Below are 12,663 nucleotides of genomic sequence, written 5' to 3' on the forward strand. Positions count from 1 at the left end.
TTTATAAACGTAAAATGTAGCTTCAGTTAGTTTTTTTGTTGTTGTTGTTTTTATTTTATTTTGTTAAAAAACATTTTTTAGAATTTTAATTTTAGTTATTTCGTTAGTTTTCGTTAACTAAAATAACCTTGCTGTAGAATTTATAGGAAATAACTGGAAAAAGAGTTGTCTGCTATTTATTTTTAAATCTGTTAATTACTGTAAAAATCTATGACAGCATATTACTGTTTTTTTTGACAACTTTTAAAAGTATATAAATTACAGTTAATATGCTGTAATAGATTTTTACAGTAATTTATTGAGACTTTACAATAATTAGCTGGCAACTTTTTTGCCAGTTATTTACTGTAAATATTATTCAATTCTTTACAGTGTATTTATTTAGTCTCTTTGACAAAATAGGCTACAATATGTGTTGTTATATTTAAATCAACCCCAAAGGCTCGTGCATTAAATTAATTACCAAAGACTAAAAATTAAGAATATGTTCACTATAATTTATAGTTGCTCATAAGTGATGAAATTATTTATAAAGCATAATTTTGCTTTTTCCACGTTATATAAAGTAACCTTTTTAGGTGGCTTCTTTCATCTTCAAATAAAATAATCTATTTTCCTAATGAGATAAATTTGACTATTTCTAAACTAATGTGAAAGTGTGCAGAAATATTTGGACAGTGAAAGAGTTTTTTGTCATTTTTGCCAACATATATCAAAATTAATATTTAAAATAACATAATCAAAAGTGTATACTTCTGAAGTTTGAAGTTTATTGAAGTTTGAAGTTTATTGAACATGTAAACATAACATATAAACATAAACACAAATAGCAAGTAAAAATTAAGAGAAAGAAAAGAAAGAAAAAAATAAATAAAAAATCACAACAATCATTAGGAATTGTTTACATGTCCAAAAGGAGTAGGAAGAAGTTAAAAACTTATCTAATCCTACCCCTTATTCTTTACATCTTATTTCAAACAGTAATTGCGCACACCGCAACAATACATCATCGTACTCGCACATACAACCCTCATCACCCTCACAATGGAATCAAAAGAACATTTCCTTTCATTTCTGCAATTGTACCGGTTCACATCTGATCCAAATAATACTCTTGAACTTTATTTTTGAACATTTTTTTAAACTCAACGATTGACTTACATCTTTTCAGCTCATTACCAAAACTGTTCCATAAATGCACACCCCTTTACAGAAACACACCTTTGCTTAATATTTTTTCTTTTTTCTTTTTATTTTTTATAGACACTTGTACCCCTTATATCATAAGGACTGTGTCTAATTTCAAATAGCTTCTGAATACTGTGGCAGAGTAGATTGTTATTAACTTTATACATTATTTGTGCTATTTTAAACTCAACTAAGTCATAAAATTTCATTGTGTTTGATTTAATAAATAGTGAATGTGTTGGTTCTCTATATTTTGATCGATTAATAATTCTAATAGCTCTCTTTTGCAATTTGAAAACAGAGTTCATATTTGTTTTACATCCATTTCCCCAGATTTCCACACAATAAGTCAAATATGGTAATAATAATGAACAATATAATGTATATAATGATTTCATATTCAGAACATGCTTAGTTTTGTAGAGTATCCCGATGATTTTTGACATTTTCCTTTTGACATTTTCTGTGTGACTTCCAACATAATTTGTCATCTATACCTACTCCAAGAAATTTATTTTCATACACCCATTCTATTTCAATTGAATTCACCAGAATTTTGACTTGATGAGTGATTTGTCTAGTACTAAAAACAATAAACTTTGTTTTAGTTAGATATAATGATAATTTGTTCATATCAAACCAATTTTTTATTATATTCAATTCGTACTCCACAGTAGTCAGAAGCTGCTTCAAGTTTTCTCCTGAACAGTAGAGAGTTGTGTCATCAGCAAATAATACACTTTTGAATATTTTTGAGACACAACAGATATCATTTATGTACAGTATGAATAATTTAGGGCCTAGAACAGACCCTTGGGGAACTCCATGAGTAATCTTCAAGTGATTTGAATTGATATTGTTAAACTTCACATACTGATATCTATTTTCCAAATAACTTTTCATCCATTTTTATGTTAAACCTCTTATACCATATTTCTCTAATTTACTCATTAATATAGAATGGTCTATCGTGTCAAATGCTTTCTTTAGATCCATAAAAATCCCAACAGTAAATGTTTTAATATCTATGTTAGTAGATATTGCTTCTACGAGTTCCATGACTGCCATTGGTCCGTTTTTCTCTAAACCCATATTGATTTTCACTTAAGAGCTTAAATTTCTCAATAAAGTTGTCAAGTCGGTATAAAAACAATTTTTCTAGAATTTTTGAGAACTGTGGCAACAATGATATTGGTCTGTAGTTATTGAATATGTGCCTATCTCCACTTTTGTAAATAGGAATAACTTTTGCTACTTTCATTTTTGATGGAAATATACCAGTTTTGAATGACAAATTGCATATATATGTGAAAAGTCCCACAACATATTCTATAATACTTTTTGCTAGTGTCATATCAATATTAAAAAAGTCAGTGGACTTTTTATTTTGTAATCTTTTTACAACATTTAACACTTCTATGTCATGAACGGCATTAAGGAACATAGTGGATGAATTATTTACAATGTACTTATCTATTACATGTTTGTCTCTTGGCTCTGGGATTTCGTTTGCCAACTTACTGCCCACTTTAACTAAATATTCATTAAAGTTATTAGCTATGTCTGAAATTGTATCAATTACAATACTTTTGTCTTTTATAAAATATTCTGGATAATTTAGTTTCTTTGAACTATTTTTAATTACATGATTTAGTATTTTCCATATTTCTTGTGTATTACTTTTATTCTGCTCTAATAATACATGGTAATATTCTTTCTTACTTGTTCGTATAATGTTTAATGGTTTATTTTTATAGGTCTTACACTTTATTTCAGCTTCTGTAGTTCTCAATTTAATAAATCTTTTATATAAAGTATTTTTCTTTTTACATGCATTCTCTATCCCCTTGGTCATCCATGCCTTATTTGGACCTTTATACTTCCTTGTAATTCTAATTAATGGACAGTGTTTGTTGTATAAAGAAATAATGGTTGACTGAAATTCACTATATGCGGTATTGGGATCGTTATTTGAATAAACCTCAGACCAGTTATGTTTCTCTAAATCCAACTTAAAGGCAGCCATGAGCGTGGTGTTCTTAGTCTTGATTCGAATGTGTAAGTAGTCGGCTTCATTTTTTTTTTTTTTTTTAAATCATGAAAAATTGCAAAGACCGGGAGGTGATCACTTATATCATTAATAAGAAGTCCACTTTCTATTTTAAGGTCAATTTTATTTGTAAATATATTATCTATTAGTCTAGCTGTATCAGTTGTTATTCTACTAGGTTTTGTAATGACAGGAAATAAATTATTACTATACATCATATTTATAAAATCAGTTGGATTAATTTAGAGTTAAAACAAAACAAAACAGTCTCTTAATGCAGAGCGCCTCCATTTTTAAGAACTCTTGTATTAATTAACATGTTCTTGCCTTCCAGAGATGGCCGAGCATCACAACATCAAGCAGATTTTGACCTTGGCGAGAGATCTGGTGTACAAGGTGCAGATGCTGATAGAGAACAAGTGATAGTGATGTGTCTTCTTTTTCCCTTCCAATCGAGTGTAATCATTTGTAGCAGCATCACACGCACACACACACCCACACACATGCGCGGACTTGCGTTATACTGTACTACAGAATGCCTTTACTGTCATTGTTTGCAGCCTTGATCGAGCCTCAATGACTGTATGCTCCTCTACGTTGTTTGTGTAGTCGACGGGTCTATGATAATATTATGCTTTATAGAGTAATTAACAGTATCTGCAAATACATATTGTGTTTTATGTCAAACCCTTCAGTATCAATATTAATCGGAACAGACTTGGTCATACTGTAAGTTAAGTTAGTTGCACATTTCAAAACAAAATGAAGAGATAAATTCAATCTATTTTGAATGACTATTTATTTATGAAGAAGTACGGTACTGTATGTTGCTTGTTAAATAACCAATGTTTACATGATTACATTATGTTTCAAATCTAAACTTACCCGCCTTCTCCTCTCATGTGAAGGAATTAATGAATGTTAGTTTTACAGACAGAATTAAAACCTATTTAAAGATGAGTGCCACTTCAGTGATTTTATATTTGACAGTGTTTCCAATGTCCTCAAGCTGCCTTCCTGCCAAATAGGATGTCCTTGTTATGTGTGAATTGTTACTCGTGAGATAATTATTTGTCAAATGATAATCTAATATTTAAAAACTCACATTTCACACAGTCATCCATGTTCTGTTGGTGTTGCTTTTGTTCTTGGAACATTTTTGTATTTTGTTCATTTTACCATGTTTTTTTTTAAATTGTTTGTCAGTTTTGTTATGTTGCTGAATTTACATAATTTATTTCATAGTGTTTTTAGCTTTTACGTGACACAATAAGGTGCAAATTAATGGTACATGTCTATGCTTGTGATTTATTTTCAATGTTGTTTGCAAAAAAAAATATGAAGAAAAGCTGTTTAAATGTTTATGGCATATTTAACCATTGATGATGACAAATACTATACGGTATGTGCTTTTAACCATTCAATGAGTTAATACTTGTGATTTCCCAAATTTCAAGCTTCCTATTTATTGCCTCTGTTAATGAATGTGGTCCATTAAATTGCATTGATGTTACTTGCAAACAGATTTCAGATAGCCAACTTCAATTAATTGTCTCATTTGCCTTTTTTCTCCCCATGTTTTCACTGGGACGTTGCTATTTTGGTAAAACTTGTATTTTTATTTTGTGCCAAGTTCTAACTGTATTGTAAAACAAATTGTATTCTGAGAGCTCATATATAATATATATTAAATGGTATATGTTATTGTAACATCCGAAGAATCATCTCTTTTATTGACACACAACACACTTAAACCCATTTGTCGTTCAAGGTGATACTGTAATATTGCCAACCTATGATTGATACGTGTCAAAAATTACCATTTTAAAAAGAAAGAGTTGCGATTAAAGATGTGCAAGTGTCATAATCCTTGGACGTACACTAGGAATACACACGTTATCATTCGTCATGACTAATACAGTATGGTGACGTCACATATGTTCCAAATTTATTAGGAGTTTGCCCTAGCTAAAACAACGTCATGTGAAAAGAGCAACGCCCGAACAGGGACTTGAACCCTGGACCCTCAGATTAAAAGTCTGATGCTCTACCGACTGAGCTATCCGGGCTCTATTAAAAACACTTTTTGCACCTCTTTAATACTGGATATGAACACAGTCTGGACGGACTTTATGACGTGACGACTTTAAAAGAGAAGCGTAGTTGTGGGAGTTTGAGATTTTTATTTAAATATTGTTCTGAAGGGCGACTTTTGTGTCAAATGACGTCAAAGAAAACAATTACCACCACTACTCTTTTGTCGTTTCGTTAGTTTTAGAACTGGCAGGACTGGTTTTAAATGCCAACTGGTTTCCGGCTGACAAGCAGTATTGTGCTCTGTTGTCTAAAGTAATGCTGTATTCAAATTGCATTTGATAACTATCGTGGAATCAGAACAGAATATTTCTCAAACATTTCGTATTTTGCGTGAGGCAACTCAATATATTAACGTGTGCTTATTAGCGACAAATAACTTAAAACACCGATCTAAATAAAATCGAAAACATGTACAATAATATTGTACTGTATAGATGATAATGACACGTCGTTTGATTTTGTGTTGGCTCGCTTCAGATAGGTGCACCATCTCGCTTCGTTATCATCTTTGTCCCACCAGTGCGCATGCGCAGATTGCGCAGTAGTACCGTACTTAGGCGGTCTCAAGAAAAGGACAGGAATGTGATGTCGACGGGGTCATTTTGGTATAAACGTGAAACATCTGATATTCATTCAGTCTGGCGCATTTTAAAACACGTGATAACGCTTTACGTTCAATATTTTATAGCTAACAATGCTAAACACGTCTACGTTTTGCGTCTCTTTCGGGCGAATGTGTCGTAGGGTATCACAGAAAGTTACTTCCGCTAAGTCGTCATCACAAATTAGCTACTCGCTGTCAAAGTTCTGCTGTGGAAGATGTTCTCGCTGCTGTCACGTCGCTAATGGGACGCGTAAGTTTGCTTCTCAACCACACAACTCGAAGGTAATGACGGGATCAACGTGATTGTGAAGCTTCATACCACATATAGGAAGAGATTCAGGTAACGACATGCTCTTTCGTTTTCCTGCTTGTGTTTGAAGGTGCCCGCAGCTGCAACTTGGGAGCCGATACCAGAGGACCAGCTGCCACCGGTATGATGACCTTGTTACCTTTTAAATAAAATAAAATTTTGTAATAAATAAAGTAGGTGAACAATAATAATACAAGGGTCCGCGTTTTATTTGCTGCTGTCACCAAGTAAAATTACAGTGATAAATTAATGCAAATACAGCCTCAAGAATAAATTAACTTGGTAGTTGCTGCGTGCATGAGACCACACATGCCAAAAGATGCACATTTGACCCCTTTTTGTTTTACTTATTCAGACATAGAAGGCAACATTTTAACATAGCTATTCTTTATCTAGTGTAACGTGACTGAATGTTATTTTAGCTGTGGAATTGGTCACTTTGAAATATTTGCTTTACACAGAGCATACAAATGAAAGTAGTATCATTGTTTTTGTTTTACAGCCAACTCGAGTCGAAGCCAACCTGGTGGACAAACTTGAGCGTCTGGCCTTGGTGGACTTCCGCACCAAAGAGGGACTGGCCTGTTTGGAGAAGGCCATCAGATTTGCAGATCAGCTTCATGTTGTTGATACCTCAGGAGTCGAGCCGATGGATTCGGTTCTGGAGGATAGGTGATAAATTGCTTGCGTGGCCGAAATGTTCATTGCAGAGCCAGCAAGCCCAGTTTTTCAACACACGAAGCATGTTTGTATGCAGGGTTTTATACTTGAGAGATGATGACGTCATCGAAGGCAACCATGCAGAAAAACTTCTGCAACTCTCCAAAAACACAGTGGAGGAATATTATGTGGCACCACCAGGTAAATGGCATTTGCAACAAAAAAATAAGGATTTGTGTTAAGAAGACAATGTTGCTGGATTAGGTCATTTGTTCACTCCAAATGTATTTGTTTTACCATAGGAAATATTCCCTTACCAAAGAGGGAGGAGCGGACCGCCATGATGAAACACTCTGAATTCTGACATCTTTGAACCTGCTTTTCATACCGAGGAATCATTTCATCATTAGCTTTGATGCATTTTCTCAGTACATGTAGTATACAGTTAGTCACAGCTGATATGACAAGTTCGTTGGCATACATAGTTATTTGATGCAAAAATGTGATGATGAAGAAATTTGAAAGTTTTATTTAAACATTTGATATTTTTCCAACTGTAATAAATGCTTTCATAAATTTAGTGCCATCGAGTGGTGAACGATTAGTATGCAACGACAGGCTAGCAACAATACGTTTGCTAAGTTAATCTCCTTTTGTTGAAGTAATTTAAACTACAAAAATATATATTTAAAAAAAAACAATAAAATAAAATGTGGCCCTTGAGCACAAGAGTTCCCACACCAGGCTGCAAGCCTGCAACAGTCTTTGCACTTATGTAATCCTGAAACTTAAGAGAGAATAGAAAATGAAAGTTGTTTATTGGGAAGGGAAAATGACTCCTTATCAGGGCGTGAGTTTGCAAATATGCTGCAGATTGGAACAGAAGAAAACACAAGTTTGCGAAGCCGGATTTAAAAACTTCTCTCCAAGGTCTCCACAAATGACAAATCACTGAAGAAATGCTTTTTGTAGACATAATATGACACTAACAGGTTGCTGACCATGAGATAACCATCACTATGTTGACTAAATAACTTTAAATCTTTTCCACTAATGTGACATTGACATCTACAATGTGAAGATATATTTCAGAAAGGAAAAAATAGCAGCAAAAGTACATACTGTAAAGTGGGATTGCATCTTGAAACTTACAGAGAATAGAAACTGAAAGTCATTAGGAAGAGGAAGCCAGTTATCAGGGTGGGAGGGCTCTGCAAGTTATAAGAAGAATGCTGTAAGAAAGCTGGCTCAGAAACAGCTGAGCAGTCGGCACTAAAAACTTCTTTCTCCAAAGATCATCACAAGGTATGTAGCAGCTTCGTGTCAAATGAGTCTGATGCCATTGTTGTGGAAGTGCTTTTAGAAGACATCAATCTGAATTTTCCAGGCTACCGACCATGGAGATAACCATCACCATGTTGACTGGGACATCCCAAACGCTGACAGTGCACCCCCACGACACTGTGAGGACACTCAAAAACCTCATTCAGACCAAATTTGGTATCCCCGCTCATACGCAGAAGCTGATATTGGACGGCACCGGCAGCCACAGGACGCCTCTCGATGACGATGACTCGACCGTCAGCTCCTGCGGCCTGCAGGCCGGATCCCGGGTGTGTCTGCTGGTCAAGGAATCCGAGCTTTTCCAGGTGTTTTTAAGAAACGAAAAAGGGCAACTGACTACCTATGAGATCGACAACAGCGAGACGGTGAGCGACTTCAAACGGAAGGTGGAGAGCCGAGAGGGGGTTGCGGTGAGCCAGCAGAGGCTCATTCATCAAGGTCGCGAAATGGTGAGCGGGAAGCTGGAGGACTACCATGTCCGACCTTTGAGCACCATCGAAATGACATTTCGCCTGAGAGGAGGCTAATTAATAACTGAAGTGCTGGTGGCTAACTCCATCCAAGTTATTTAACATCAATAGAGATGGTGTGTATGTTATTAAAGTCCACAAACAAGTACAACATGTACTATTGTCTTAGATTTATTTTTGACATATGCCTTATGATTCACATAAATCAGCCATCTCAAGATATTTACTTTAACATTTGGCAAACCTTTGTCACATTTTTCACAACAAACAAAGGCCACTATTTTTTTACACATACACTACTCAAAAAAAATAAGTTATATTGGGCTGAAAATTCAGGGTGGACCTAAGATGAATCATATCCTTTCCAGGTGACCTTGAAATGTTTAACTGCACATGTCGAACGGTTTCAATGTTACGGTACTTTTTGCACAACTCAGTGATGTGAAAATGAAGCACTTGCAATATTTTGTAGTCCTCTAGATGGTGCTATTGGTTTCTAGATAAAGGCTAGTAGCAACCTTTTCTGTCAAACGAGCCATTTTAGGCCAAATAACAAATCTGTCTGAAAAAAACCTATGAACTAAACATTGATGCAACATCCAATACTTTGAGATTCATTTTCTTTTACCTTTTGTCTTCTGTTTTGGGATCTACAAATCCAACCCCCCACCCTCACCCCAAATTTATTAGACTTCATTTTTTATACCTTTCAGTCAAATTTTTGGCAATTTAATAGACATGTAGGGTTTTTTGGGGGCAATTTAATACACGTTTTTTTTTTTTTTTTTTTTAATTCTGTTCTTCCTTTTTTGGACATTTTGTGGTTACTTTTTGAACGTTTTCTTTTCTGCCTTTTTTTTTTTAAATACATTTTCTGGCTTTTTTTTTTTCCACTCCGCAATTTTGTGTACATTACTGTATGTGGCCATTTTGTTTTTCTTCCTTTTTGGACATTGTATGGTCACTTGTTGGACATTTTTAGATTTGATTTGATTTCATTTTTTTTTACATTTTCATTTACCTTTTGTCTCTCTTTTTCTGACAACTTATAAATTTGGACTGACATTTTTTTGAATATTTAATTATTCATTTTTGTTCAAATTAAAAATTAATGCAAAGCATATTCCATCTAAAATAAATATGAAAACCATTTTTATGAATTTCTACCTTTTACTTATATATATATATATATATATATATATATATATATATATATATATATATATATATATATATATATATATATATAAGAGATCAGAAGGACTAAAGAGCCACATGTGGCTCCAGAGCTGCAGGTTGCAGACCACTGGGCATCTTTAAACCAACAGTGCCATCTTGAGGAAGCATAAAATACGACAGGTGCTTCTTGAAAGTTCATTTATCCATCACTAACAACTTACGAGTAACATTTTGGATCTATTAATTACAGTGCATTTTAGATTGATACTGAAATTTCATCTTTTAAATGTGTACATTATATTATTTAGAGTATTTTCAGTAATAAACCGATTCAGTTATGATGGTGATTATAATCATAAGAAACAGAAACAGCACTCATTTCTTTTGTTCTGTTGCAAAATCAGTCAAGTATCCAAAATTAAATCAGTGTTAAAGTCATTGTGAAGTGTTAATTATTGTCCACCTCCGTTAACTGCTGGACAGCTGGCAGTTCGAATCTCAGTTTTCTGGCACTCACAATCACATTTCCTCAGTTGAAAACCTTGTGATGTTTCATTTCCTCACCGTTGCCAGGTAAGCATACCAAAATAAGGCAATCACGTTGGCAAAGAGCACTCGGAACTGAAAATGAAAACACACCAAAGATCGGACAAAAAAAAGATGTCAGTGTGTGAAATTAGGCCATGGGTATGGAAGTAAATCTGTGCCATCAGACTTCGACAAAATTCAAGGCGGTAAAAATTCAGTGTTATAAATTCAATGTCGAAGTCTGATGGCACAGATTTACTTCCATACATGGAAGTACTTACCTCAAGAGGCACAAAGTTGATGTTAATGAACTGGAAAGGTGTCCAAACTTTCCAGTTCATCTTTAGAGCAGTCCAGTAACTTCCTTTAATCTTCTTTATAAAGTCATCAGATCCTTTTGCCTGAGAAAAGATTCAAACGTGGGCTACTTATTAAGTTATTTCACATTTTAAAATAAATTAGCATCCATAACAACTTGTGAGCTCTCTGTGAAGTTTAAAGTTCAAAAACTTCGAGGTTTTCCATCAAACATTTACCTGAGAACTTTTCTTAATCGGCTCACATCATCATCCGGTACCCACCTCCAGGATGTTCATCACCAAGTAGAAAATCAACAGGAAGCCGGGAGAAAAAACAAGGCGATCCAATAGGAGACGTTTGATGAGACAGTACTGATCTGTAGTTGGTATCCACAGCTCCATCAGATGGTAAAAGTAATGACTGACTGGTCCAGTAATGAACAACCTGGGACAACATAGCAGAGAGTGACTGCCACCAAATGGCTGATAATTGTTGAATATTGATGTTTTAATATTGTTTTAAATTGCTCCAATAATGGATAGTTATGTTACAGTTCATTCATCATTTTGTTTTCTACACCACTTATCTACTTTTTATACATATTAAACAAAAACACACATGCAGGAAGAATGAGTCTAACCCAGAACTGTGAGGCAGATGTGCTATGTCACAGCTCAATTAAGTACTACGTAAGACAGGAAAAGCCGACTAGAACATCTGGGGGGTTAATCAGAGCCATCTTAGTGGCGGGTGTGTGCTGACTCTATTTTACATGAGTTTGAATATGATTCATTATGTGGTTTATTCTGAATGCAGCCACATTCCCAGTTAGAGGGTGTGCACACTTGTGCAATCACATTATTTCAATTATTTGTTGGTATTTCTCTCTGACTTTTTGAACTATTTTGTTAGCCTATACAGTAAGTAACGTTCATGGTGGAAAATGTTTTTAAATTGTTTGTCTCATACTTATCACAGAAAAACCTGCATTTAAAAAAAAATGATGTGTAGACTTTTTACATCCACTGTAAGTACGTTAAAAATAAAATAAAATGGGGAAAAAAAACATCTCACCCATAAATGGCAAACCGTGCCGCTCCAGCTGTATCAATCTCTTTGGCTTTTGCATCACTTTGGGACTTTTTTCTTGCCTCCAAAATCTGAGAAAGAAGATTTCCCAAAGCTGAGAGGGTGGCACTGAAAATATCAAGGACAAACACAAAAACAATAAATAAAGGCGTCGGTGTCAAAAACTTGACATGGAGGAAATGTATGAAAGGTTCAAGCAGAAGCTGATTGGCTGAAGAGAGACGAATCGATCAATGCAAGCTTCAACTTAAAATTGATAACCTAAGCAAAGTTTAGAAAACGAGTGTCTGTCAACTGAGGACACAGAAAACTGGCTGCAGAGCAGCAGCAAAGCAAACATGTCAAAGTCCACAACTACGAACCTTGTTATAGATTTAGTCAGAATGGGGTATTTCTTCAGAAGAAATAGATACTGATGAAGTAAACGATACTGAATCGGCGCGTCCCGAAGAGGCAAACTTTGCACGGGCATTGTCACGTCTTCTGCTACGTGATTTTTCAAAAAATATTTAAACAATAAACATGGTCCGAACTTCGCTTCGGGGCACCTTAAACGCTTCCGGTTGACGTCGCAACGTCACCACTGCTTTTGTACGTCATCATACATTACCGGAAGTATTCACCCAGTGGACGAGTTTTCGTTTTGCGTGTAAAAAGGCGTTAGAAAGCCTTTTTTTTCTGTGTCCGGTATTAATACGTTAACCATATTTGGAAACAAATTAAAATAAATAAAAATGCAACTCGCCAGAGTAGCCACTAAAGTGAATGCAATTGGGGGTGCCCTGGCTTTTAAGCTAAAGCTTTTGTGAAGCACCGAAGATGGTGACCGAACCCAGCCACTTGG

At 34.7% G+C, this 12,663-nt stretch overlaps 4 protein-coding genes and 1 non-coding gene across 11 annotated transcripts in view; 3 read left to right on the plus strand and 2 right to left on the minus strand.

The window, feature by feature from the left end:
• sgsm1a (small G protein signaling modulator 1a) overlaps positions 1–4,948 on the plus strand; it is a 67,650-nt gene extending 62,702 nt beyond the window's left edge. For all 7 annotated transcript variants that reach the window (XM_077521231.1, XM_077521235.1, XM_077521230.1 and 4 more), the window contains one exon: positions 3,573–4,948. In XM_077521231.1, the coding sequence (XP_077377357.1) occupies positions 3,573–3,661 (89 nt within the window). In that variant the 3' untranslated portion in view covers positions 3,662–4,948. The remainder of the gene's footprint in view (positions 1–3,572) is intronic.
• Positions 4,949–5,226: 278 nt separating this feature from the next.
• On the plus strand, positions 5,227–7,489 carry gatc (glutamyl-tRNA amidotransferase subunit C). The gene is made up of 5 exons (XM_077522335.1): positions 5,227–6,221; positions 6,320–6,370; positions 6,752–6,921; positions 7,007–7,110; positions 7,212–7,489. The coding sequence occupies exons 1-5, from the start codon at positions 6,030–6,032 to the stop codon at positions 7,271–7,273; spliced, it is 579 nt and encodes a 192-aa protein (XP_077378461.1). The 5' UTR covers positions 5,227–6,029; the 3' UTR covers positions 7,274–7,489.
• trnak-uuu (transfer RNA lysine (anticodon UUU)) lies at positions 5,235–5,307 on the minus strand. The gene has a single exon. It is a non-coding gene; the product is annotated as a tRNA-Lys (tRNA).
• Positions 7,490–7,648: 159 nt separating the features above from the next.
• On the plus strand, positions 7,649–8,876 carry isg15 (ISG15 ubiquitin like modifier). The gene is made up of 2 exons (XM_077522336.1): positions 7,649–8,214; positions 8,297–8,876. Exon 2 carries the CDS (start codon positions 8,307–8,309, stop codon positions 8,778–8,780), a length of 474 nt encoding a protein of 157 aa, XP_077378462.1. The 5' UTR covers positions 7,649–8,214; positions 8,297–8,306; the 3' UTR covers positions 8,781–8,876.
• Positions 8,877–9,977: 1,101 nt separating this feature from the next.
• Positions 9,978–12,651, minus strand: pxmp2 (peroxisomal membrane protein 2). Its single transcript, XM_077522098.1, has 5 exons — positions 12,182–12,651; positions 11,805–11,927; positions 11,012–11,174; positions 10,712–10,831; positions 9,978–10,523 (listed from the first exon to the last, which is right to left on the minus strand). The coding sequence occupies exons 1-5, from the start codon at positions 12,289–12,291 to the stop codon at positions 10,455–10,457; spliced, it is 585 nt and encodes a 194-aa protein (XP_077378224.1). The 5' UTR covers positions 12,292–12,651; the 3' UTR covers positions 9,978–10,454.
• Between the last annotated feature and the right edge of the window lie 12 nt (positions 12,652–12,663).

This window comes from Festucalex cinctus, chromosome 5 (assembly GCF_051991245.1).
Source record: "Festucalex cinctus isolate MCC-2025b chromosome 5, RoL_Fcin_1.0, whole genome shotgun sequence".
Lineage (NCBI taxonomy): Eukaryota > Metazoa > Chordata > Actinopteri > Syngnathiformes > Syngnathidae > Festucalex > Festucalex cinctus.

Excerpts from the sequence above, each read along its gene's own strand:
- gatc (XM_077522335.1), top strand. The coding sequence starts at position 6,030 with ATGCTAAACACGTCTACGTTTTGCGTCTCTTTCGGGCGAATGTGTCGT. Across the intron at positions 6,222-6,319 it reads CTCAACCACACAACTCGAAG|GTGCCCGCAGCTGCAACTTG; the intron begins GTAATGACGGGA and ends TTGTGTTTGAAG. Across the intron at positions 7,111-7,211 it reads ATATTATGTGGCACCACCAG|GAAATATTCCCTTACCAAAG; the intron begins GTAAATGGCATT and ends GTTTTACCATAG.
- isg15 (XM_077522336.1), top strand. The coding sequence starts at position 8,307 with ATGGAGATAACCATCACCATGTTGACTGGGACATCCCAAACGCTGACA.
- pxmp2 (XM_077522098.1), bottom strand. The coding sequence starts at position 12,291 with ATGCCCGTGCAAAGTTTGCCTCTTCGGGACGCGCCGATTCAGTATCGT. Across the intron at positions 11,175-11,804 it reads GCACGGTTTGCCATTTATGG|GTTGTTCATTACTGGACCAG; the intron begins GTGAGATGTTTT and ends ATGTTGTCCCAG. Across the intron at positions 10,524-10,711 it reads TCAACTTTGTGCCTCTTGAG|TTCCGAGTGCTCTTTGCCAA; the intron begins GTAAGTACTTCC and ends TTTCATTTTCAG.